This window comes from Canis lupus, chromosome 4 (assembly GCF_011100685.1).
Source record: "Canis lupus familiaris isolate Mischka breed German Shepherd chromosome 4, alternate assembly UU_Cfam_GSD_1.0, whole genome shotgun sequence".
NCBI lineage: Eukaryota > Metazoa > Chordata > Mammalia > Carnivora > Canidae > Canis > Canis lupus.
The window spans coordinates 5,024,021-5,051,494 of record NC_049225.1 but is presented as its reverse complement, the minus strand read 5'-3'; the positions used below and the strand labels follow the sequence as shown (position 1 = coordinate 5,051,494).

At 35.7% G+C, this 27,474-nt stretch overlaps 1 protein-coding gene across 6 annotated transcripts in view; it reads right to left on the bottom strand.

The window, feature by feature from the left end:
• ARID4B (AT-rich interaction domain 4B) overlaps positions 1-27,474 on the bottom strand; it is a 149,792-nt gene that overhangs the window by 72,933 nt on the left and 49,385 nt on the right. For all 6 annotated transcript variants that reach the window (XR_005357743.1, XR_005357744.1, XM_038533851.1 and 3 more), the window contains exons 3-7: positions 15,761-15,871; positions 13,049-13,114; positions 9,018-9,108; positions 5,999-6,078; positions 325-416 (exon numbers count right to left, since the gene is read on the bottom strand). Coding sequence is in view for 4 of the 6 variants with exons in the window: in XM_038533851.1 (XP_038389779.1) it covers positions 325-416; positions 5,999-6,078; positions 9,018-9,108; positions 13,049-13,114; positions 15,761-15,871 (440 nt within the window). In the remaining 2 variants the exon portion in view is untranslated. The remainder of the gene's footprint in view (positions 1-324; positions 417-5,998; positions 6,079-9,017; positions 9,109-13,048; positions 13,115-15,760; positions 15,872-27,474) is intronic.

The window sequence follows — 27,474 nt, the reverse complement described above, 5'->3', positions numbered from 1 at the left end:
ACAGAAAGGTGGCATTAGAGAAAAAAAAAAAAAAAGAGCATGAATAGGGTATCAGGAAAACAAAGGATGTATTTAGTGAATGTTGTTTGGTTCCATTCTGACTACAGCACCAAGATACATGTAGGGAAAACTGGCAGGTAGATATACAACTGTTAAGGTTGGCTGAGCATAAAGAATCTCAAGCATCTGTGCTAAGGAGTCTGAAATTAGTATGAGATCCAGTTAGCATTTTGCAAAGTACAATTTCAAATTAGTAACTCTTAAAAAAATACTATAAGGAGAAATAAATTCAGGTTCAACTAACAGTTATGAAAATGGACTTACATATGATTAGATCTTCTTCCTCTATTTGTTTTCTTCCCTATGACAGGAGTGCCAAAATGTTCAGGGTTCGTGAGTGGGAGCTGGTCTAATGTCTGTGGGTAAGAACATAAACCCATCAAAGTTATGACGTTTCAAGTTCTTTTTCCTTTTTAAACCAAGTTAGTTTAAGAATATGCTCAGATTTGAAGATTAAAAACTGCCCCCATGGAAGACTAAAATACAACTTTCCTAAAGATAGACAGCTGTCATTTCAAAGATAAATGAACCCATTACTGAGGGAGGACAGGTGAAAAGAGATTAAGTTGTTCTTTCTTCATTATCTATTTGAAGGCTGACTTCTAAGAATGATTAAAATACAAAACAAAACATAGTTCAATAGAAAATACACTGGAGAGATAAGAAATCTATATGTAAGGACCTAGCACTTGAATTGGAGCCAATTGAAAATCAAATTTCTTTTTGTTTAAAGGGAATCATATCTATAATATAGAATTCCTAATAAATAACAAGCAAAATAATCCAAAAAGCATCAACTGTTTGAAAAAAGGCTTTAGATAGGATATATTATTACTTTGTAAACATTTTCTGCAATAAACTGTTCAAAGAAAATGTAAAAATTGACTTTTCTACATTTAATTTTCCCTTCTTTTTCAATCTGCAGCATCAAATGTGGTACTTGATATGTAGATAATGATCAATGAGTAAACATTTCTTATTGTCAACTGACAGTTCATGTCAAACCCTTTGTCCCTCATCCCATCATAAAACAATGATTTCCAGGTGAGGAATTGGTTGTTGGTTAAAAACAGAATGAAGAAAAAAGTGATTTTGGAATGACTTCCTTCATTTCTCAATATCAGGTACTTCTTAGATTTTTCTTGCCATTACTTCCTGCAAAGGTTTATATAACTAAAAAGTTAATTATCAACTTGAAGATGCTATCCCAACCAACTGAATCCTCTGAATATCAATTTTTTATAATCCTACTTTTTCTGCATTTTTAAAACCTTCCACATAGTTGCTATCTCTTTCATCCCTCCAATTGAACCTCTGCTATTACAGAGCACTTCAGACTTCTCAAAGTTAGAAACCAGGGTGTTATACAAAAGGGCATATATACATCAACTCAGATTTTTTTAAGAAAATCAGATATCGGGGATCCCTGGGTGGCTCAGCGGTTTAGCGCCTGTCTTCAGCCCAGGGCGTGATCGTGAAGTCCCTGGATCGAGTCCCATGTCGGGCTCCCTGCATGGAGCCTGCCTCTCCCTCTACCTGTATCTCTGCCTCTCTCTCTCTCTCTGTGTCTATCATGAATAAATAATTAAAATCTTAAAAAAAAAAGAAAATCAGATATCTAAATATAAACTAATGTTAATATTTAAGAGGAAATTTTTGACTTTTATTTTTGAAACATAATTTTGTTCAAATGGTGAACTAAAATGTGAAAGGGGGGGCAGCCCCGGTGGCGCAGCGGTTTAGCGCCGCCTGCAGCCTAGGGCATGATCCTGGAGACCCTGGATCGAGTCCTATGTCAGGCTCTCTGCATGGTGCCTGCTTCTCCCTCTGCCTTTGTCTCTGCCTCTCTCTCTCTCTCAATCTCTCTCTCTCTGAATAAATAAATTTTAAAAAATCTTTAAAAAATAAAAGGTGAAAGGGGGAAGCATATTAATCTATGTTGCATGACTTATTAGAATATATATAAATGTACTTGAGGTACATAGATCTATCTATCCAAGAACAAAGAATATTGATATAGGTAAACAAAGTAAAGATCAATTCCCTCAGAAGACAGACAAAAACTATTAACTTTTATAGGGCATAAAATTTAATCTTTCAAAATTACTTTAAGTCAAGCATTTTAAAGGTATTTGGAGGGACGCCTAGGTGGCTCAGTTGTTTAAGCATCATTTGACTCCTGATTTCAGCCCAGGTCATGGTCTCAAGGTTGAGGGACTGAGTGCCATGTTGGGCTCTGCATTCTGCAGAGGGAGTCTGTTTGAGGATTCTTTCTGTCCCCCTCCCTCTGCTCCAATGCTCTCTGTCTCTCAAATACATAAATCTTTAAAAAACCAAAAACAAAACAAAAAAAAATTTGGAGGCAAAAGTTGGTCCAAATACAATTACAATAACATGCCAAACAAAATCTCTTTAGAAGTCATTTGTCATTAACTCCTAAGTATGCTTCCCAAGAACAAAAAATTTCAAAGTACTATATTTGGTAAGCAGAGAAAATAAATTAATCTGGATTCACTTTCTGCCAAGCTAACAGAAGATTAAATGCCCCACCTCACTCCCCTAAAATTAAGGTTGCTCTTTTGAAAGCAGACTTCTATTAAGGACTGTGATTTATATTTTAAGCATCTAGTAGTTACCAGTTACAAGAAAGAAAATATCCAGGATTTCTGATTTCTCTCACTATGTAATAAAGGGAACAGTAAAAAGCAGTATCTCTGTCCCTGGCCTCAAACCACATCCAGGAAAGTAGGAGTACCTTTATTTCAAATGAAAGAAAAGACTAAGGGAAGGGTAGAATGTGTCTTCTCTAAGCCTAAAGAGCAAAAAGCTGAGGCTCCCAGCTATACTGAAAGCTAAAAGAAAATCCCATAGGCTTAGGGGAAACATGCCTATGTCGCTGTTACCTAAATGTGCTGCAGGAAATAAGGCGCTGAGATTTTATCTAACCTTTCTTTAGAGTTTTCAACTGCATACAGTAAATGTACAACAAATACCAGCTGATGAAACTACTTCTGAATAATGTGCTCTGTAGAAATGCCTCAACAGAGAGGCAGCGGCAACACCCTCACTAAACGGGTAAGAGAGAACCAGTGATGTTAGTGCTGGAATTCAGACTGACGGAAGTGCTGCTGCAATCTCTTATCATGGAAATATTCAAATTTTTTAAGGTTTTACTTATTTATTCATGAGAGAAAGAGAGGCAGAGACACAGGCAGAGGGAGAAGCAGGCTCCATTCAGGGAGCCTGACGTGGGACTCGATCCTGGGTCTCCAGGATCAGGCCCTGGGCTGAAGGAGGCACTAAACCGCTGAGCCACCTGGGCTGCCTGGAAAACTTCAATTTAAGTCTTTTGGTTTGTAGCCTCTTAATGGAATTAATGACCCCAAACACTGCCAGTCTGATGTGGCTTTTTGCTGAAAGGCCAAACTTATCACTGATAATAACAATGCTTTGAGTAATCTTTCAACAAATTAAAAACATTTTCTGAAAATGTCAAAAATATCAAATAAAGGGAAGGAATACACAGATGGCAGATTAAATACATTCCTGGCCAATTATCACAGAATTCAGTACATTTATAATTGTAAAATACTTGACTGTTAGATTAATGCTCTTTCTCTTCCAACAGATGATAAGTTACTCAAAGATAAATTCCCTATTTGGCTTATCCAAGTAAAGTATCTCCAATACCTAACATAGCACCTGGCTTAAGAGAATGGGATAAGGAACAAATACACTAGTATTCCAAGTACCCTCTAGCAAAACATAAAGTCTAGCACATGTAGACACACACAGTAAAAGTGGTCCTCCTTGAAAGTGAGAAACACTGAGCTACCTGTTCAGATTACTTCAGTCTTTACACTACAACTGTCTTATGAGTTAATTCTCCTAACAAAAACAAATTATTTTAGATATTTCTCTGGAATAAATAAGTAAGGCACATGCCTTAACTAAGCAGATGAAAAATCAAGTCTTCAAGCCCCCATATTCACTCACTATATATATCTATACATATGTTCTAAGGCAATGAAATTATTTCTAAGGATTATATAAACTTGGGGGGCACCTGGCTGGCTCATTTGGAAAAGTGTGCTCTCAGGGTTGCAAGTTTGAACCCCATACTGAATGTAGAGATGACTTAAATAAATAAAACGTTAAAAAAAGAAGAATTCATAAACTTATAAAGAATTGTTAACTTCATCAGTGCAAAAAGCCATATTCACTGCAAATTCTAAAGCTGTATGTACTTCCTATATTTAAACCTTTGCATTTTAACAAATATTTACTGAAGGCTTTTGTGTAGAAACAGCACTGGGAAAAGAAGAGCTTATCGAAATGACAAAAACATGGCTATTACCCCCAAAACAGCTTAAAATCTTACAGGGAAAACAAGAAAAGTAATAAAAAAAAAAAAAAAAAAAAACACTATCAAATAAGAATAAAAGAAGTGCCAAAGGATCAAAGGACAAAGGGATCAAATTTGGTTAGAAAGCTCATGAAAGACATCATGGAGGAACATTAAGAGAAGCAGTGCTCAGCAGAAACCAAGAAAAGAATATGAACCATAATCTGAAAATACCAAGTAGTCTTATAAGACAGAAGTACAGGGAAATGGGGCACCTGGCTGGCTCAGTCAGAAGAGTATGTGACTCTTGATCTCGGGGTTGTGAATTCGAGCCCCACGTTGGGTACAAAATTTTTTTTAAAAAATGAAAAGAAAAAAGAAGTACAAGGAAATGGTACAATATAATACTGAAAAAATAGGCCAGACTGTAATACACAGAACCTATTCCAAAAAAAAAAAAAAAAAAAAGAACCTATTCCAAAGTCTGAGTTGCAATAGGAACTCAATTAATTAAGGGAAATGAAAATATTTTCAAAACAAGAAAACATAAAATAAAGTCTAATAGTTTAATATTAAAATGTCCCCAAAGAAACACAGTTCTAAATAGTGATAAGAAAAAAAGAAATCATAGTTTGGCCACACTGTGCGTTAATTAACATTTATAGGCTGGACTAGAGATTGTAACACTTTAATAATGTGTCCATTTTAGAAATTCTGGATTGCAAGCTACTAATGTACAAAACTTTGTGAACCCTCCCTCCATTCTTAGTAACTTAACACCTTTCAGTTCTAGAGCATGGCTTTGGTTTTAGAAAACACTGGTTTGAGAACCAGCTCTGACCATCAGTTTCACCATCTGTAAATTGAAGATAATAATGCTATCTACTTCACAATGTTGTGAATGTGATGATGCAAGTAAAGCAGTGAGCAAAGTCCTGGCAAATATAAGCACTTCATTTATCCATCGAACTACCATGTATTCAGTTCCTACTCTATGCCAGGCACTGTTTTAGGAAATGGGGACAAGTGGTGAAGAAGACATAAAATCCCTGCCTTATGACACATTCTAGTGAGGAAGGCAGGCAATAAACAAATAACTAAGCACATATACATATCCTGAAGTCCGAGAATGATACAAGCTATGAAGAAAACTCAATCAATCTAAAAGGCAGGGACTAATTTAGAAAGGGCAGACAGGCAAGGCATCTTTGAGGAGGGGCTATAATGTCAGCCAGTAATGGTAGTAGTAGTAAGAGACTGCTTATAATATCTACAGATCATTTAATGATCAAAGGGTTCAAATGAATTATAAACCAAACATCTCTTTTCTATAATTATTTAAAATTAGAGTCTACATAAAAGTTGCCTAAAGATAATAGTTTAAACAAGCTCATTTCATTTTCACTGTGGACAAACAGTAAAGTATCACCTGGTGCTCAAACACAAGGCCTTAAACAAGATTTACAGACTACATGATAATGGTATTAATGAATTTTTCTGAATGACATGTAAGTTGCTTGAGTTGAGAAAGAAAATATGCTCCCCCCTAATACAAAATATTGAAACATGGTCATTCATTAAATGATTACTTACTTCACTTTCAGCAAAATGCCTCTCTCCCTTCAGGCACAGTGAAGATCGTCTCAGTGTCTTCTCATCTCCATCATCAAAAACTACGAGAGAAAGTAAAATGGAAACTATTGAAGGATTTTTCAAAAATTAAGAAGACAATATAAATTATCATTTAATTTTCTGAGTGCAAAGAGAACTATTATTTCAGAAGATAGCATTTGAAATTCAGTTCACATTTTTTTAACTGACAACTTCAAAACTTTTTTTTTTTTTTTTATGATAGTCACAGAGAGAGAGAGAGGCAGAGACATAGGCAGAAGGAGAAGCAGGCTCCACACACCGGGAGCCCGACGTGGGATTCGATCCTGGGTCTCCAGGATCGCGCCCTGGGCCAAAGGCAGGCGCCAAACCGCTGCGCCACCCAGGGATCCCATTAACTGACAACTTCAAATACAGTGTATGTTTTCCCATTTCTAATGATAAAGAAATAATATACCTAAAATGAAAATATCTTCCCTGACCAGAAAATATTAAACAAAAATAAGAAGTTAACATTTTAGGAAGAAACCATTAAAATGCTAATTAACCCTTTTCAACATGGTAAAGGAAAGTTTTCCAACTGGTGAATTCTGACAGATTTACCAAAAAACAGAGTACAAATTTATATATTCAGACAGATCCTAAAAAATTACTCTGCTTTTACTATTTAAAGCAGGTTCCTAAACCTGAGCACTGCTAACATTTTGGGGCAGCTAACTCTTTTTCATGAACCACTATAGGATGAACAGTATAGGATATTTAGCAGCTTCCCTGGCCTCCAGCCACTAGATGCCACTAGTGGCTCCCCACTTGTGACAACCAAAAATGTCTAAGGACATTGCCAAGTGTTCCCTGGGTGACAAATTTGCTCCCCATTGAAAAATATTTATTTAAAGAACTAAAATGGAAGGAAGGAAGGAAGGAAGGAAGGAAGGAAGGAAGGAAGGAAGGAAGGAAGGAAGGAAAGAAGGAAGGAAGGAAGGAAGGAAGGAAAGAGAGAGAGAGAGAAAGAAAGGAAACTTACACCAAATTTACTGTAAGTTTATACATACACAGAACATATGCACATTTAGGTTATAATTTTTAGCATATACTTACATCCCTCACAAATCATGGGGAAAACATACCTCTGTTTTAAATAAAATTACGAGGCTTTGATTTTAGAAATAGCAGTTTTTACCTAAGTAACAAGATTAGTTTCTTTAAGTGAAACTTTATGTGAGACCAGATAAGTAACTTTTAGTTACTTATTTTTTAATGTTGTAACTAAATTCAAGGATAAAAATGCCACATTTAAGACTATCGTACATAATTACCACCTAGACTTACTGCACAGAACATACTCAGTCTTGTTACCTACATGAAGCCAAACTTTCCTGTTTCAAATTAAAATTTCCCTTCTCTTCACCAAATTTTTTCTCATCCAACAAAAATATAAACAAAACTCATCTAAACTATTTCTAAGCTCCATCAAAATTTGACATCGAAGACATTTTAATTACTCTCATCTATGAGGTATTATAAGAGTAGGAATTATTCCCATTCAATTTTATTATTATATTATTATACCAGTATATCTACTATCGATTGGGGGGGGAAATCTGACATTTTACAATGTTCAAAAAAAAAAAATGTAGGTGAAATAAACAGCTACTTGCAAAACAAAACTATAAATTGAAGAATATAAGGGAATATGAATTTGTAATACTGACAGAAAGAAGCCCTTTTAAAGATTCAAAACTAAAACTACAAAGGAAAAGGTGACCACAGGAAAAACTGACAATATGAAAACTGACAGCAGAGATAAAACTAAAGCAGCAACAGAAGAAAAACACTTGCAACTAAGGTATTCAGGGGTTAATATTCAGAATATGTAAAGATCTTGTGTCCTAAAAATAAGAAAATATAACCATCCCAACAGGACAAGGGAGAGACTGGGAAGATACTAGAAGATGGTAATTCAAAAGGAGTGTTTGGGTGGCTCAGTCATTTAAGCCTCCAACTCTTGGTTTTGGCTCAGGTCATTATCTCATGGACCATAAGATCAAGCCCCAAGTTGGGCTCTGCTCTCAGTGGGGAGTCTGCTTGAAGATTCTCTCTTCCTATCCCTCCCCCCAACTTGCACACACGTGCTTTCTCTAAAATCAATCAATCAATCAATCTTTAAGGAAAAAAGATGGCAAGTCAAATGAGTGAAAATGCAAATAAAATGATATTCCCTTCAATAAACATGAAAAAATATATCACTAGTAATCACAGGAGGAGAGTATTAAAACAAAACTGAGATACTACTCTCTATCCAGATGGGCAAATATTTTCAAGATTACTAATATCAACTTTTGCCTGGGCTGGGAATATGGCTGCACTCATACACTGTCCACAGAAGTATAAATGAATACCGTCTTCTAGGAAGGCAGTTTTGACTCCCTACTTAAGTTTTAAAGTATATTTCACTTCACTATGCCTCATCCTTACATACACATTACATCAGAGACATACAAGAATAATATGCATGTACAAGACACCCAACCCAGCATTTATTGTAATAGCAAGAAAACTGGCAACATCATCAGTAAAAGAAAATAAAGTATAGTATATCAAATGTTATGAAACCTACTACAATTAGTAGAAATTTCTTTTCACAACATCATGAACATACTAAAATGTACATTTTAAAATGGTTAGTAAGATAGAAAAAAATTTCTCTAAGATACACTTTGAAGTGAAAAAGCTACAAATTCAACTGTATAATATATATACTAATTTCAAATTATACTTTATACACACACTTATGAAATAAAAATTCTAAAGACATGGAAAGATTAAAAAAAAAAAAACATTAACAGCAAAAACAAAAACAACAACAAAAAAAAAAACAAAAAAATCCATCTAGAAAACATTAACAGTAAGAATATCTATGGCATTAGGAGAAGAACTATATCAAGGAAATTTTTATTTGTATTATCTTTGAAAATAATTTTTAAAAGCTTTATCCCCTTACCTACAGTGTACCAACTTGCATCTGTTAATTTATTGATAACAGCTTCCTGATATGCACCATCAAGATTCTTCACTTCCACAATAGCTCCAACCTAGAATATTTTTTAAAAAGTTAGAAAAACTTTTAGAAGACAAATGAACAAACAAAAACCTGGCTTCTATTTTTTTTTTTAACCGAGTCCATGGTGGTGAAGAATAAAAAAACTACTGATGTGATTTGTCTTAAGGTAACAGCAGCTTTTATTTACCACTGTTTTTATATCATTACTAAAAAGGTCAACATAGTAAAAAAAAAAAGGTAAATAATATCTAAATATTTTATGAAATCAGGTTTTGCTCTTACAACCTCCCTGAGAAGTTCTGGGAGTCTTCAGAGGTCCCCCAGACCACACTTTGAGAACCACGATCTATGAAAAGTGACTAGTCTTACCACATACTACCACTCCTCCTTCGAAGAGGCTGGGGATCAGTATAAACAGTTAAGAAAGAGCTTTGATATCTCCTTAAGAGTTATAATGTACCACTAATAACAAGCATTTGAAATATTTTCAAAATGCCAATAATTACATTTATATGGTCTTTGTGTAACTACATCAAACTAAGAAGCTTTTGCACAGTGAAGGATATTATCAACAAAATGAAAAGGGAACCTAGTGAATGGGAGAAAATATTTGCAAATCATATATCTGATAAGAGGTTAATTATCCAATATATATATAGAGAGAGAACTCCTATAACTCAACAGCAAAAAAACAAACAATCCAATTAGAAAATGAGCAGAGGATCTGAACATTTTTCCAAAGACACACACATGGCCAACAGGTACATATAAAGATGCTCAACATCACTAATCATCAGGGAAATGAAATCAAAATCACAATGAAATACCACCTCACACCTGTTAGAAGGCTATTACCAAAAAGACAACAAAAAGCAAGTGTTAGCAAGGATATGGAAAAAAGGGAACCCTTGTGCACTGTTGATGGGAATATAAAGTAAATTGGTACAGCCACTATAGTAAATAATATAGAGGCTTTTAAATTAAAGATAAAACTATGACCCAGCAATTCCACTACTGGGCATCTATCCAAAGAAAATGAAAGCATTGGGGTGCTTTGGTGGCTCAGTCAGTTAGGCATCTGCCTTCCACTCGGGTCGTGATCTCAGGGTCCTGGGATTGAGCCCCACATTGGACTCCCTGCTATGCTTCTCCCTCTGTCCCTACTCCTGATTGTGCACTTTCTCTCTCTCAAATAAATAAATAAAACCTTTAAAAAAAAAAAAGAGGAAGAAAATGAAAACACTAATCCAAAAAGATATCAGCACCCTTATGTTCACTGCAGCATTATTGACAATAGCCAAGATATGGAAGCAACCTAAGTACTCACTAGTGGATGCATGGATACAGAGAGGGGGGAAAAAAAGAAAGGGGTGTGTGTGTGTGTGTGTGTGTGCCATAAAAAGGAAGGAAATCTGGCAGCCCCGGTGGCTTAGCGGTTTAGTGCCGCCTTCAGCCCAGGGCATGATCCTGGAGACCCAGGATCAAGTCCCACATCAGGCTCCCTGCATGGAGCCTGTTTCTCCCTCTGCCTCTGTCTCTGCCTCTTTCTCTCTCTCTTTGTAATAAATAAATAAAATCTTTTAAAAAAAGAAAAAAAAGGAAGGAAATCTTGCCATTCTGGGACAACATGGATAGGCTATGAGGACATTATGGTAAGAGAAATAAGTTAGAGAAAGACAAGTGTCATATGCTCACTTATATGTGGAATCTAAAAACAAACAAAGAGAAGCTCATAGACACAGAGAATGGACTGGTCATTGCCAGAAGGTGGGGAGGGAGTGGGGAGTGGGCAAAATAGGTAAAAGTGGTGTAAACATACAAAATATCATAAAATAAGTCCTAGGGATGTAATGTACAGACAGCATGGTTACCACAGTCAATAATACTGTATTGCATATCTGAAAGTTACTAAGAGAGTAAATCTTAAGAGTCTCTATCACAAGCAAAAAAAAAAAAAAAAAAAAGAAAGAAATTTCAACTATGTATGATGATGGATGTAACGAGGCTTACTGTATTGATCAAACATCGAATCATTATGTTGTACACCTGGAACTAATATAATGGTATACGTCAATCATACCCCCAATAAAAATAAAATACAAGTATATGGTCTTTATGGTGATAACAAAAAATAAACTTGTTCAGAGAAAGACTGTTAGCCCCACACAATGCCCAAAATGGGGAAGGAGATGCTGGGGAATTTTAACAGAGCCTTTATTAAATGACTATAGTCAAATACATGGTACCATTTTTTTGTTTAATAAGTAGTCTAGGTATTATATTTCATGTGAACTCATTAGAAAATATATTGAGATCAAATGACCATCACTTTTGGTAGGTTTATTTCCTCGAAGAGAAACATCCAAATGCTGACACTTTTTAAAGCTATGGAAGTACACAGGGAACAATTCAAAATCTATACACATACCAAAAAAAAAAAAAAGAAAGAAAAGAACAAAACACTTCAACAATCTTGGGATCAAAATTTAATATACCTGCCTATGTCAAAATCAAGATGGTCCTAAGCCCTAACCATAGACAAAAAACAATTTAATAAAGTAAGAAAAACCAAACAAGTAAAATAAACCAACTGTGCCATAAAGAAGCAGGAGCAGAAGGAGAAAAAAAGGGCTTGAGGATACAAAGTGGTTGCCTTTTCTATCTCTTCACAACACTAGGCATATTTTGTAGCTGGTCAGAACTGGCCCCAGCCACATGAACAGGGAGGGCAGCTGGAGCTATGCTGGTGTGCTGGTGCTTCCAAGGCAAAAATGCAAATATTGTACAGAAGTGTTTGGGTTCTGAACATTCAGAAGGTACATGCTTCATATACAGGGGGGTAAGCCTATCAGAATTTTGATTCTGCCATTACTGGCTGGCATGGCCAGATTACCGCCTTTAGTGTCCTCTTCTCTAAAGAGCTGTTAGGATTATATAAGATTATATGAGCAAAAGACCTAGCACAGCATTAGCACATACTAAGTGCTATTTAAATTAATGGTGGCAAAAATAAATAAATAAATAAAATACATCAATGGTGGCACGCATCACATTTTAAGTATACATGTTTTGTCTTTTGTCCCTGCAAATGATGAACATGTGCACGTAACATTAAAGATGGCACCTACAAAACAGAAATGGTGGAAAACAATTTTTATAAGGCAAGATTTTTTTAAATTACAAGTGTTATTAGCTCTCTTTAGTACCCACTAAAGCTCTGGGGATTCAATTAAAGTCTTTAAATCAACCATAAACAAACAACTGGCAGATACACATATGTAATTCCTCCAAAAGTATAGCTGCAGTAAAGGATTCTTTTTGCATCTATAGATGTTTCTTCAGTTCTGTTAGCATTTCTTAAAACTCACCCAGGCAGGCCACTGTCCAATTTTTAAACATTAGAAAGGGCCAAAGAGCACACAGTGGCTACCCATACATTCCCTTTAGCTTGTTCACTAGTAGAAAATAGAACAGTACCTATTTCACCCGCCAGTGAGAAGAAAATAATGCAAATAAATAAATCTATATGTAACATGCTTATCACTTTAATAATCACCTGACAACCCTTACAAAATTCCATTTGCCTATAATTGCTTCAAAGAATTAGCACTAGCTCTGAGGTTAACATGTTGGGTTTTTGTCCTCACTATTCACATCATCACAGAACCTCCATCACTTAATCTGTAATTCATCACCTATTAATTCTGGAAGTGCAACATGGTGAAATGCAAACAGATGAGTAAATAAAAAGCATTCAATGTTTCTTCTATGTTCACTTCATTTCTGAACACAGATTTTCCTATCGCAAAAAAGTTTCACTGAACATTCTATTGTTTTCTACTGGTCTATTTAGAGAGAATCATGTTTATCAACTCATAACAGCAAATGAATTAAAAAGAAATAACCATGTATAATTATTAATGTTTCCCATTGAAGTATTAGAATTAATAATGAATAAATAAATGAGTTACCTTCAGTGGGCCCTTTATGTGGTCATCCTGAACTTCCACTGTTGAAGAATCATGTCTAAATGTTACCTAAAGATCACAAATTTAATTAGCAACAAACCCACACAAAAAAATCAGGTGATGCAAACTCATCAACATATGAATGCATTTTCACTACAAATAATCCATCACAGCTATCTAGTGTATATAAAATCTCAATCCCTAAGTAGATTAACTGAAAATTTTATTGAACAATTTCCCAGACTAAATCAGTTGGTGTTTCACGTATTAGACTTTATTCAATACCATTAGCTATAATTTTAGTAGTATCATTTCTCTTCCTAAAACAATGAGGGGGAAAAAACAGGTGGAGACCTTAGGCTATTAGGTCCTTTATCATTCTGTGAAGGCCTAGTTTAATAATAAGTAGGAGAAACAAACATTTACTGAGAGTTAAGCATCAGGATCAAGCATCAAACATCTAATCTTTACAACAACCTTACTAGGTAGGTATGACTGTTCCCACTTTGTTGATAATAAAACTGAGAAGACTAAGTAACCAGTCCAAAATCACAGAACTGGTACATCTTACAGCTGAGATTCAAACTCAGGCAAACTCCAGAATTTTACTGTACTCTCTATCAGTACAGAAATCAGAGAATGGGAAATCAGATGTGAGGAGATTAAGTTAAAATAGGGGCTCAAGTTTAAATACTTCACTAGTTAGTGAAGAATAAGATAGCTTCCAGGATTCAATGTAGAAAAAGTTGTTTTCCCTATACAAAGCAAGAGTTCTTACAGGGACTGAACCATCAACATGGTCTTATCAGATCAGATGTCTTTGGTAATTGATCTATGTAATATACTCACAAACCAGTTATTGAAGAGATGTCACAGCATCCTAGGCATTTTTGTCTCACACAAAAGCGTTACCAGGCTTTATTCAAATTATATGTTTAGGTATCTCTGTCACTCACTTAGACTGTAAGCCATTTTACAATTGAGATCAGATTTTTTAACACTAGAGTTTCAATACCTAATATAGTGCTTAGCATATAGTAAATGTTTAATAAATGAAAACTGATTAAGGAATAAAAGTACATCAACAAATTGTTGAAATGTATTAACTCTGAATCATAAACCAGAAGAGAAGTATACAACTATATCTGTTGAGAAAATAATTTGAATTATAAACAGATTTTTAGAGTAGCCAAAAAAATTAGCAAGTTTTAGATGTTCATTATTTACAAGGCACAAGGTACTGGTACTCTGTGCTATCAACAGAGGCAGTAGAGACCAACAGTTCTCTCTCTTCCTTTTATTAATAGGAAGAAATGGCAGGAGTGAGACATGCCATTTAGCTGGTTCATTCATATACTGCAACATCCAGCTAAGACTGCAAGTCAGGGCTAAAATCCAGCCTGTGCTCTGCAAACCAAAGCATGGGTCCTGGAATAAAACTGCTCCTGTCCAAAAGGAACACCTTTTTCTAACACGGAAGTCTTACCTGCATGACAAGCTCTGCTAAAGAGGCTATCTACCAGGAAGGAGGGCTTTTGTCTAATTCACAGTAAGGTGTTGCAATGTGCTCACAGGAGTTCTGTTTGGAAGAGTGAGGAAACTGATAAAAAAAAAAACTTTCTCTTCATTTCTGAGATAGTAGTGGTAAAAAAAGAATGCTCAGGGAATACCAGTGTGTGAAATCAGAACAGGGAATGCCACTATGAGAACACTGTAAGAGTACCCAGAAAAATCAAATCACTAAAGAGCTCACAGTCACCACACATGTGAAAACTAAAGGCATGGTGTGGCCAAGACTAGACTCCTACAGGTTTGCCATTAATTTAAAGGTCTTATCACAATGGATCTTAAGTAGGAGTATAAATCAGAACTACCCAGGAAGCTTTTTTCAATACATTCATGCAGAAGGAAAGAGCCTACGATACATGGAAAAAGCTCCAGAAGAAAATGTGAAACACTCCAATGGACATACAACAGGCTCTGTGGCCTGTTTAACTTGGTGGTATTCAAACCAATGTTTTACAGGGTATCTGGTAAACTGGACTATAATTCCCTTGAGGACAAAGATCAGGTCATCTTCATATCCCCCATCCTCCTTCCCACCAAATAGGCCTGCCTAACCTGCACAGTTTACCACTCAGTAAATAACTGACAAATGAATAAATATCTACTTTCAAATATTTCACTTGTCCTATATTTTTCAACACTGATAATTTACTAAAATATAAACAATTACATTTCTTCTTCTGCATTACCTGAGACAAAACGTAAGTATTTAAGAAAGGTCTTTTAAAGAACGTAGAGAATAAGGAAAATAACAACTAGATCTATCGTATTTTATTGTTATCTAAAATACCATCAATTATAAATCACATCTCAATCTGATGGTTAAAATGGTGAGAGGGGGGTCTAAAGTTAAGAATTAAACTACATGACTTCTAAGATCCTTTCCAGCTCTAAAAGGTTAACAACACAAACAGTACCAAGTCTATACTGAAATGGCACTCAAAATACCAATTTGTAATAAGCTAACTTCATTCTAATTAGAATACTTTAAAACCCCAAATAATGTGTTGTTTTCAGGTATTTGACAACCCTTATATGAAAACTAAACTCTTCTTGCAGGAAAAAAAGTCTTAAATCACCTCCCCAACAAATATAAATTTAAATATCAAATACTGAACATATAATTTATAAGATCTACATATACTGCACCTTGACTTTGACAAGTCGTTTTGCTGTCTTGATCTTAGCTTCACAAAAGGCTCCTCTGTATTTAGCACTCACATCAGTGCCCACTGTCAAATAGGGAGGCTCATCAAGGGCCTAAAAATGCAAATAAATATAATTAGATTTAAAGTCTCTAATTTTTTAGCACAATTAGACTTCAGTCTGGCATATCTAATCCCATTATGGCTATAAAAGTTGTCATAATTGAATGTATTTGTTAACAAGAACCATCCATAAAATACTCAAACTTAAAGACAAGTAAAATCTAAGTGTCCAAAAAAACCTATTTAAATGTACATCATATAAAATAAAAATGTGTCTTTTTTCTTTATACAAAATACATATAGTCTATGATATGAATCAGCTTAAGTTTATCATTCTATCCACCATCCCATCTACCCATTCATTTAAATCTTTATTTACTATATGGCCACCTAAAGAGAAGGCAGATTCTTAAAAGTCTCAAAGTCTGAGAAAATTTCTTTTAATATTTAGATTACATCTTAGCCACCACCCAAATTCAGAACACCTTTGTCATATTCCTATCTAGACAATTCTAAGGAAGAATTGTAACATACAAGGGGTGGGAGGAATTACATGTATTCAAATATCTGGAAAAAACTGTAAGAAATCCAATCTGGGAAGTCTTAAATGCTCTGGCATGGATTCACTGTTTATTTACCCTTATATGTTAAATATTTTAAGTTTCCACACTTGTGATATAGTTTCATTTTGTGTGTATGATTTAGTTTTTAATAGTCTTAATCTAGCTGCTCTCTTTACAATCAGGTACGTTTCTTACTAAGATTTTATTTATTTATCTGAGAGAGCATGAGTTGGGGGGATGGGGCAGAGGAAAAGGGAGAGCAGATTCACTTGCCACTGAGCAGGGAGCCCCTTGGACCCTGTGATCACGACTTAAGAAGTACTAATAAGAAGTACTAATATCCTGAGATGCCCCACACCAAAAAGGAGGGGAGAGTTTGGGAAAATCCGTTTAATGAACGAACAAACTCCTACTCTGCCTCACCATTTCCTAATCTATTTGTCCAAAAAAATGTTTTTTTTCTATTAACATCTTGCAGAAGTTCTATAGAACACAAAGTGGAAAAATGCTGTTAATATAGCAGTGAATGATGAAAATACAAATTTCATCTGGATCTTAAAATAAATTCAACCCAAACAGTTGTGGATAATACACATTAGGAGTGATCAAAAAAAAATATATGTCCTAATACTATACCAAAAGTATATAATCAAATAATCGTAGTAACCTTTTTTATAGGTGGGAGATGGCACAATAAACCAAAACAAAGATGCTACACCTAAAAATAGGAGGGTAGCCTCCTTAGTAGCCATTTGTTTCACATCCTATTTATTTCAAGAAAAGCATTTTAAAAAGAATATATTATTCTTTTATATATTAATATATAAATTAATATTAATTAATATATTAAAATATATTAAATATATGGTTTTTAAAATCTACATAGGGGAGTGGTGCCTGGCTGGCTCAGTCAGTAGCGCAGGCAACTCTTGATCTTGGGGCTGTGAGTTCAAGCCCCACATTGAACTGCAGAATTACTTAAAAAAAAAAAGTTTAATTAAAAAAAGAATATAGATATGAATATATGAATATTATATATATCTAATTAGGAAAATGCCCATATTTCAATAGTTACGCCATTACAGAAGTATACCATCATAGCAAGACAGTAATTTCTGAATTACTACTACTTAAATTTATTGATATCACTGACTACAACTTGGTAAATTTTTATTGCTCTTGCATGTAAACTTAATAGATTCATTTTTCTACTTTACCTATTTGCCTTAACCCTGTTAAAATACCATTTTCCTTGGTCAAAATCTTGTTTAAATTCCAGACAAGCTAGTAGCTTGATTATAGCAAGAACATGAAACAGACACACAGCACTTTACCCACAAATTTTAAGAAAATTTCATCAATTCACTTTGTGGTCCAATTGGTATTATGTGTTACTGTTACAAAAGCAAATGGTGGGGTTGTCTTCACGACCACAGACATTACTTTCCACAACTTGCAAACCTCTCCCATTAACACATCTTGCCTTTTAGCCAGTAAATTTTATTTTTATAGACAAATAGTTAAATAAATACAGATGAGGAACATGAAATTGTGAAATGTAGAAAAACAAGAAAACAAAAATTGCACATTTGTGCCTACTCAGAAACAAATATTTAAGAAGTGATATGCTTTTTAGATATTTTTATTAGAGAATTATGAAAAAAAAGGAACAGAATAGTAATATATTTACACTTCTAGTATACAGAAACCCATTTGCATATTATTTTCATTAATATTCATACCAAACCCTGGCAATATTCCAATGATAGCAAGCTAGAAGTACATTTATTGAGCAGATTTATTCAACTTAAATTTGAAAGAGGAGCTTTTTTCCCCAAACCAAGCCCATCTCACATCCTTATCAACATAAAAATCCAGGCTAACAGAAAAGAGAAATAATTACTTCAAATATTGTAGAGGTAAATTATTATTTGGAACGGTAATATTTCCCTTCCTTCAAGCTAAAATACATGAAAAGGAAGTAGCAAAATCCTTAAAGAAAAATATCTATTAGAAAAATACTTGAGAAGGGAAATCAAAGTCTAATAAACACCTGCCTGCTAAACTGAAATAAATTGTTAGAACAGTGTTAATCTGTTAAAGGCAACATATGAAAAGCAAAGATCTATGATGTGATCTTACTTCTGCCTCTATTATTTTGTTTTGCATCATCTTACATAAGTTAACTTTTCCGTTCCTAAATTTTAATCGTTAAACGAACCTAAGTATTTGAATTCTGTATAGCTCTGTTGAGTGTTTCTCAAAGCAGGGGGGTTATAGAGATGGTCAAAATGAGACACTTTAAGAAACATAATCATCTAGAAGTGAAACTATGCTAACCAAAATACGAACGGGGATTTCTACCGGAAAACAAATGAAATCCATAACCTACCTACACGGTCAGGTTTGTGTATATAATTTTAGCAGAGCATAAATTACCACTCTATCATTAGTGTAACATAAGGTAATAAAGCAGAGTAATAGCATAGGCAGAAAGACAGGGTCCTAACCACAGCTCTATTTCTTATACTAACTAGCTCTATTTCTTACACTAACTAGGTGAGTTTTTGTAGGCTACTAATCCTCTCTAAGCTTCAGTGTCCACAACAGGAAAACATGGTCAATATTAAAAAGCACTCAATTATGATACCCCAAGTATTTAGCTATTAACAATTATTATTACTATTATGAAACAGTCAATGTGGGCAAACAAGTCATTAAACGAATGTAAATTCTAATTTGGCATCCTCCTCTCTCTCTCTCTCTCTCTCTTTAAAGATTTTACTTGAGAGAGAGAGAGAGAGAGAGAGAACAGGCATGCACATGAGGAAATGGGCGGAGGGAGAGAGAGTATCTCAAGGAGACTCCAAGCTGAGAGTGGAGCCCAACCTGGGGCTCGATCCCAAGACTATGATTATGACATGAGCTAAAATCAAAAGTCTAACACTTAATCAACTGAGCCACCCAGGTGCCCCAATGAGCAATCATTTAAAATGAGGTTTTGCCTCTAGCATTTTAAAAAGAAAAAACGGGGGATGCCTGGGTAGCCCAGTGGTTAAGTGTCTGCTTTCAGCCCAGGGCATGATCCTGGAGTCCAGGGATCAGGTCCCACATCGGGCTCCCTGCATGGAGCCTGCTTCTCTCTTTCTCTCTCATGAATAAATAAAATCTAAAAAAAAAAAAGGAAAAGAAAAAAACGGGGGGGGGGGTGAGTCAAATGGTTAAGCTTTCTCTATTTCTAGAAAAGCAAAATTTTAAAAAAAGAAAAAAAAGAAAAATTAATCAAATATATTTATATCACACATATATAAAAACATAAAAAAAGATAGGAATAACTGCTAAAAAGGGATTAACCTTTTTGAAAGGGAATGGAATACAGGGGTATATGTATGAAAATATTTCAAAATAAGTCTTCCTGTTCTTTATTTTTTGAGAGACAGCAAACTTGCCCACACACGGGGGAATGGGGGAAGCAGGAGAGGGAGAATCTTTTTTTTTTTTCTTTAAAGATTTTATTTATTTATTCATAAGAGACAGAGAGGAGAGAGGAGGAGACACAGGCAGAGGGAGAAGCAGGCTCCAGGCAGGGAGCCTGAAGCGGGACTTGATCCCCGGTCTTCAGGATCACGCCGTGGGCCACAGGCAGGCGCCAAACCGCTGAGCCACCCAGGGATCCCAGAGAGGGAAAATCTTAAGCAGGCTCCATGCTTAGTGCAGTCTGATGTGGGGCTCAATCTCACCACCCCGAGATTATAACCTGAGCCAAAATAAGAAGGTGGACAAAAACTGAGCTAACCCAGGCACCCAAGCCTTCCTGTTCTTTAAAAAATAAATAAAAATAAAGTTTCTTTTTTGTTTGTTAAAATTGGCATGTATTCTTTGCTTTTTAAAATATATACTGGGGGGGGGGGCATCTGGGTGGTTCAGTCAACTGAGTCTCTAACTCTTGATTTCAGGTGAAGTCATGATCTCAGAGTCGTGATATCTAGCCTCACCACAGCTCCATGCTGGGAGCAGAGCCTCCTTAAGATTCTCTCTTTCCCTCTCCCCTGCTCCCTGTCCCTCAGGCGCACCTGCTCCTTCTAAGAAAATAAAAATAAAACATATACTAAAGAACATTTCAAACATACACAAAAGAAGATGGAACTATATAATAAATCCCCCATATACTCATAGTCTGGCTCCCACAATCATCAACACAATTTTTTTTTTAAATTTATTTATGATAGTCACACAGAGAGAGAGAGAGAGAGAGAGAGAGAGAGGCAGAGACACAGGCAGAGGGAGAAGCAGGCTCCATGCACCGGGAGCCTGATGTGGGATTCGATCCCGGGTCTCCGGGATCGCGCCCTGGGCCAAAGGCAGGCGCCAAACCACTGCGCCACCCAGGGATCCCCATCAACACAATTTTGTCTGATCTATACTCGTACCCATTCCTCCTAAACAATGATTATTTTGAAAGAAACCCAGATATTACAAGACTTCATGAGAACAGTAAAAAGTATTATAATCTTAGGGGAAAAAAAGTAGGTACACTTGGGTGGCTCAGCTGTTGAGCGTCTGTCTGCCTTCCACTCAGGGCGTGACCCTGGGGTCCTAGGATGGAGTCCCACATCAGGCTCCCTGCAGGGAGCCTGCTTCTCCCTCTGCCTGTGTCTGCCCCTCTCTGTGTGTCTCATGAATAAATAAATAAAATCTTTTTTAAAAAAGTATTCTAATCTGTAGTGATTAGAATTATGGGTTATTTTTATTTTTCTTATTAACACTCTTTTGTACTTTCTAATGTATTTAGAATGACTATATTAATAAGAGTCAGTACAATATAGTAAATTCAGAGCACAGGCTCTTGAATTACATGCTTAGGTTCAAATCTACCACTTGGTAGCTGGGTGACTTTAGGCTAGTCTGTACCTCATGATATAGAGTGACTATCTCACAGGGATGAGAACTGAAATGCTACAGTAAAGTGCTTGGAACATGGCTCAGAAAACAGTGCCAAATAAAGACTGTTACTATTACTTAATAATTTGGAGAAAAACTGTGAGGTAAAAAAAAAAAAATTTCAGGTCCTATACAAAAGAGATACCACACAAATAGAACAAATGCTAGCATAAAATTGTGTGTATATATGGTGGAGGTAGGGGAGGAGGTGTTTAAATATCATCCCCTCATTCAATTCAGAAATAAAGTAATCCTGTTGATATTAGTAGCAACAGGTTAAAATGTTTGTGTGGATGCTCTATTATGAAGTATATATCACAACCCTTTAGTACAGTAGAAAGATAACCAAGACAATATACCTATTCTAGGACTCCCAGATTTTGGTTCAACAGAGTTATACAAAGAATTATTCAGCAGGTTAACTAAGATTACTTGGACCAACACTGACCCTGTTAGATATACATGCCTTTAAACCAGAAAAAAACTCTTCTTACCTTCTCTTTTTGCTCTGCTTCTCTGATTTTTGTCAATAATATGGACAATCTCAGAGGCTAAAATAAAATGTTATTATGCAGCACCTCCATACCAAAAAGGAAATTAAACTACTAAATTACCATACCTTTGTTTAGCAAACAGAACAGTTTTCTAGTTGTCAAGGCAACGGCTACCTCATAGTTATCCAGCATTGCTTAAACAATTATTTTTCTAGTCAATCTACCAAATGCCCTAACTGGCACCTAAAAACCATTGAATTCCATGGGAACACTAAAAAGCATACGCAATTTTTAAATTAGCTATTGGTGGATAATTAATCCTTTAAGAAGCCAAAATGCCAGTGAAACATACAAGTGCCCAAAGGAACCAACAGTAATTTCTAATGTGCCTTGGGCTGCAGTATACCAAATATTTGAAGTAAGCTTCAGAGAGACAATAGTTGAATCAATTCTCCAAATGGCTGACTACTGTTGACACTGCCCAGGAAATATTCAGTTATTCAAGATCTTTTTTTTTAAAAAAAAAAAAAAAGCAAAACATGCCTGATGGCATTTGACTGATGTAGTCTCTTCAGAAGGGTAAGCATTCAAACTGGTTTTGGCAGTGCCAATGCAGTCAGGAGAAACAGAGAACAAGAGTATTAAATCTGATGCTAAAACCCCAAGTAAATAAATATATTTAAACACACAAGTGTAACAATAAATCTAGGAAAATGACCTTTTGCACATGACAATCTGAAAGAGGCATTAAAACAATAGCAGAGAAAATTCCAACAGAGGAATGAAAAATACACTTATATGCCAAAGGGTATGTCATTTAAAAAGTAAAATGCACAATTTTTTAGAACATGAAAAAAATACCCCTAAGTACATTGAAGAAATAAAGAAAACTGTGTAATCTAACTTTAAAATCTTCTCTGGGACCATTTCCTCTCTTCCTTTTCATGTGGTACTAAGGACATGGAATAGTGAGGGGTAAGGGCTGGGGAGGCATAGAGGGATGGGACAGATGCTGAGTAGACAAGGTAATGAGGAGGAGCCTGTGAGAGTCACATGGAAGCACAGGCCGACCTGTGGTTAAGGACATGGTAGTTGCTAAACAGAAACAGAGGAAATGAGCAGCACAATTAAATTTGTTACACTCATCAAATAAGTAAACTCACTGATCAAATAAGTAAATATATTGAAGATAATGGGGCCATGTCACTGCCAAGGAAATTTAAAAGGAAGGAAGGGGAAAGGCTATAAAGAAGTCCAAGGTGGGGCACCTGTGTGGCTCAGTTGGTGAAGCCTCTGACTCTTGGTTTTAGCTCAGGTCATGATATCAAGAAACTCTGGAGTTCCAGACCTGCATCTAGGTCGGAGCTGGGTAGGGAGTCTGTTTAAGATTTGCTCTCACCCTTTCCCAATACCCCTTCCCTGCCTATGTGCTCCCTCTCTCTAAAATAAGTAAGTCTTAAAAAAAAAAAAAAAAAAAAAAAGTCATCATCTAAGGTACTGGCCTGGAATTCGAATTATGAATTCAGAGGCACCTGGGTGGCTCAGTGGTTGAGCATCTGACTTCAGCTCAGGTCATGATTCTGGGGTCCTGGGATCAAGTCTTGTATTGGGCTCCCTGCAGGGAGCCTGCTTCTCCCTCTGCCTATGTCTCTGCCTCTCTCTGTGTGTCTCTCATGAATAAATAAATAAAATCTTTAAAAAAAGAAAAGAAATACAAATTCATGGTTGCATTATATATACACATAAAAAACTTAGTTACAGTGGTGTGGTATACACACACACACACATATATATATATATTTATGTGCCTCTGTGCACATATATATACATATATATATTTTCCTAACCTGTCCACTAGGAAGGCCCAAGAGCAATTTATAGCCCAGTAACCAAAAACATACTGATGGCCTATCTCTTGGTTTCTAAATCCCATCCTACATTAACAGAAACCAAAGATCTTTGGAGAAATGGCTGACTTCAAAGTTCGGCATGGAAAGTACAAGAAGAATCTGAAACATCTTGGGCCAGAAAGTAAGGAAATGCTCAATAAATTACGGGAGGCATTCCGAAGAGACACAAGAACCAAATGAAGGGCCACAGAGGGAAAACTTTGAGCATCAAAATAAACACCTGTTATCCTTGATAGGCATACATGTGTATGTCAAAACTGACTGACTTAAGATGTATATATTACACTATAAGTAAATTATACCTCAGTTAAAAAATTTAATAACAAATTACAACCCACTCATTAAAACTGGCATCCATGAGTCCATACCGACAAGTGAATAAATGATAAATAAATAAGTAAATGCAGAAAAGGGAAAGTTCTCCCTTATAGTAAAATGTTAATAAATATAACAGGAATGATGGAAATAGAGAATCATCTTTTGGCAGTTATCATAAAGATGAGAGATTCATAGCATTGTCTATAGATGCTAACTTGATGAATCTGGTCTGATGAACAGTATATTGGTAGAATTTTGGAATATTACTCAATTATCAGTGGTACAATGATGGAATATACTGAAGACAAAGGAGCAACCTTCTGTGCAGCATCTGACAATGAGAAAACCTAGACCCAGATTGAAGAAGTTACCCTACAGAATTCCTTAAAACTCTAAAGAATATGAAATATAGGAAAACTAGGCAACAGTTTTAGATTGAAGTAGTCTGAAGAGATATGACAGTCAAATGCAACATGAATTCCTGCATGGACCAGAAAGGAAAAAGAGATATTCTTAGGAGAGTTGGTAAAATTTAAAAGGGATCTGTGGATACGGTGGCAGTACTATACCCAAGATGACTTCCTGATTTAGAGGGCTGAATGCCGGATAGGTACAAGAGTGGCCTTTTTGTTGGGAATTACACACTGGAATACTTCAGGGTAACAGGACATGATGGCTGCAGCTTCCTCTCAAGAAGTATGAAGATAAAGGTAACAAGTACTACATACATATACATATATACATATTATTTGTACTGTAAATTCATTATTCTCTGAGAGTAAATTATTTTTAAGGTACTTATATATATTTATTGGGCACCTGTATATCTTTTCCTATGAGTTGCTCATTTGTGCTCTTTATCCATCTTTTTGAGTTACTTTTTTTAACTGGATTATAAAAGTTCTTGCATATTAACAAATAATCAGGAGCACCTGGGTGGCTCAGTCAGTTAAGCGTCTGACTCCTGGTTTCAGCTCAGGTCTCAATCTCAAGGTCATGAGATCAAGCCCCACATCAGGCTCCTCAGTCAGCATAGTCTGCTTGAGGTGTGCTCTCTCTCTCACAAACAAACAAACAAACTTTTCCCCCAAACACAAAAATTTTCTGTGGATGCCAACTATATTTCCTAATATTTTCCTAAAATTTAAGTTACTTTAGAAGATGGGACAACAAATTACCTGTAAGTAAATTTTATCCCCATTTCTACTAACCAGAGAGATACTTGCATATTCACAGATATTGACAAAGGGGTATCCTCATATTCCTGGGAATTTTAAAGGCTCAAAATAGACATTCTAACTAGACTATTATCAGCAAAGAGGTAAGAGAGAAATGTAGGAAGGACATTTGTTAAGTGCTTGCTGTACATTTAAGACATTATCCTATGAGCTAAAAAAAGCACACGCACTTTCCTCATATAACACAAAGGTAGCCAATTTATTTTGTCCTCAGAAAAGATCAGTCTTTTTTTTTCTTTCTTTCTTCCTTTTTAAAAAAATATCTTTTACATTTATTTGACAGAGAAACAGTACAAGCAGGGGGAGTGGCAGACAGAGGGAGAAGGAGAAGCAAGCTCCTCGCTGAGCAGGGAGCCCAATGTGGGGCCCAATCCAGGGCCCGGGGATCATGACCTGAGCCAAAAGTAGATGCTTAATCCACTGAGCCAGCCAGAAGCCCCAGAATAGGTTACTCTTGTTTGTTATCTTGCTGGTGAGGTCAAAATCTTATTCAAACTAAATGAAACTGCTTCAGACTAATGTCACCCTCAGAACATACCATACTTATTTATAATATTTAAACTTTAATGATCTGGAATTTTAGAGCTTAGTGGCCAATCCAAAAATCAGAAATTACAAAGAGAAACCATAAACTGGCATTGTTACGGTCTATGTCTATCTGGGCATATTAGTAATACCTACTTTGGCATGAATTGAAGGGCAGTAAGTAGAACATTTTGAAATGTCGCAAGATAAGTCACTAAGGATACATCTAGAGAACATTTTCTAAGAATTTGTTTGATTTCCAAAAATAATAACAATCCTTGAAAGTCCCCATTTGCCAAGGTTTTTTAAGATGACCTGAAAATTACATTTTGTTACCAATAAAAATAATAATAGAAAACTAAGGAGAAAAATCAGATTAGCAGAAGTGTCTGTCTTCTCAGAGATGACTATCAGAATACCATTCCAGATATTTTCCCCAAGCAAAATAACTAGAGAGATAGATGACAGATAGTTTGATCAGCTACTCTTACTTCACTGTAAATTTTGTTTTTCACTTAATAGAGCATGAATGTTCTTCCATACCTTAAAAGTGATTCTATAAAGTGAATGCTAATCACTACACAGTCTAATCTGTGCTACTCCAACCTTTATGTACTTAGTCCTTCATGAATGCAGAAAGAGGGAGACAGAAGCAGGGAGGGAGTAGGAGGAGGATGGATGAAACAGAAGATGATAAGGAGATAAACAGTAGAGGCCAGAAGAGAAAACAAAGAGAAAGCAAATCCTGTGGACAAAGGGTTTGGCACCTGGTTCACCAGCTCTCCTGATGAAAGCCATCTCCTATTTGTTGTCTGATTTCAGAGTACATGTTTCCTGTTTTGTTTCCATTTAACCCATCCTTGCTGACCAGGGACTCCATCCACATCCCGGCCTATCTCAATCTGGAGTTCCTCAATGAGGTCTGACAAGGTGCAGTCCCACCTGTGGCTCCATTTCCAGTGAGAGCAAGAAGGAAGCGTACTATAAAGTGAATGTAAGAGTCTGTTAAATCTGTAAAAGTGGATCAGATCCGAGACAGCCTGTGCAGAGTACTGAACTCTTCGGAGTAAGACATATCTGTAATTATTTTTTGTACCTACTGCTCAGAATAAAAACACTTGAAATATGGGAGAAGAAAAAAAAAAAAGTACCCTGGCAAATTTGAAAAGTCTCTGGTTTTTGAGCCAGAGATTGCTATTTACTTACTTAGTAACTTTCTGTCTTGGAATATGTCACACCTTCACCATTTTAATCTTTGATTTCTTCTCTGTAGACTGGAGACTTATCTTGTAGGGTGCTTGCAAGTTTTGAATTAAAACTAAGTAGTATATTTAGACTCCTTAAGAGACTGACAAGTCCTGGATAAGCACTGAGCAATATCAGATTAAACAGACGAAACTGCTATTTTTATAGGTCAAAAATGTCAAATATTGGCAATTTATATAGTTCAACCTAACACTGATTTTGTCCTTTTCTTTTAAATAGGTACAAAACCAGAGATCAACACCTCAGACACCTAACAGTATAGTCATATTCCACAATCTCCTCAGACCCTGCTACTCCATGGCCCTGAGCCAAGACCCAGCTTTGCACTACTAACCACTCTGGATCCCACAAAACTCCACTTAGGGGTATTTCCTTTAGATGATTGGGCCTCTCACTGAGT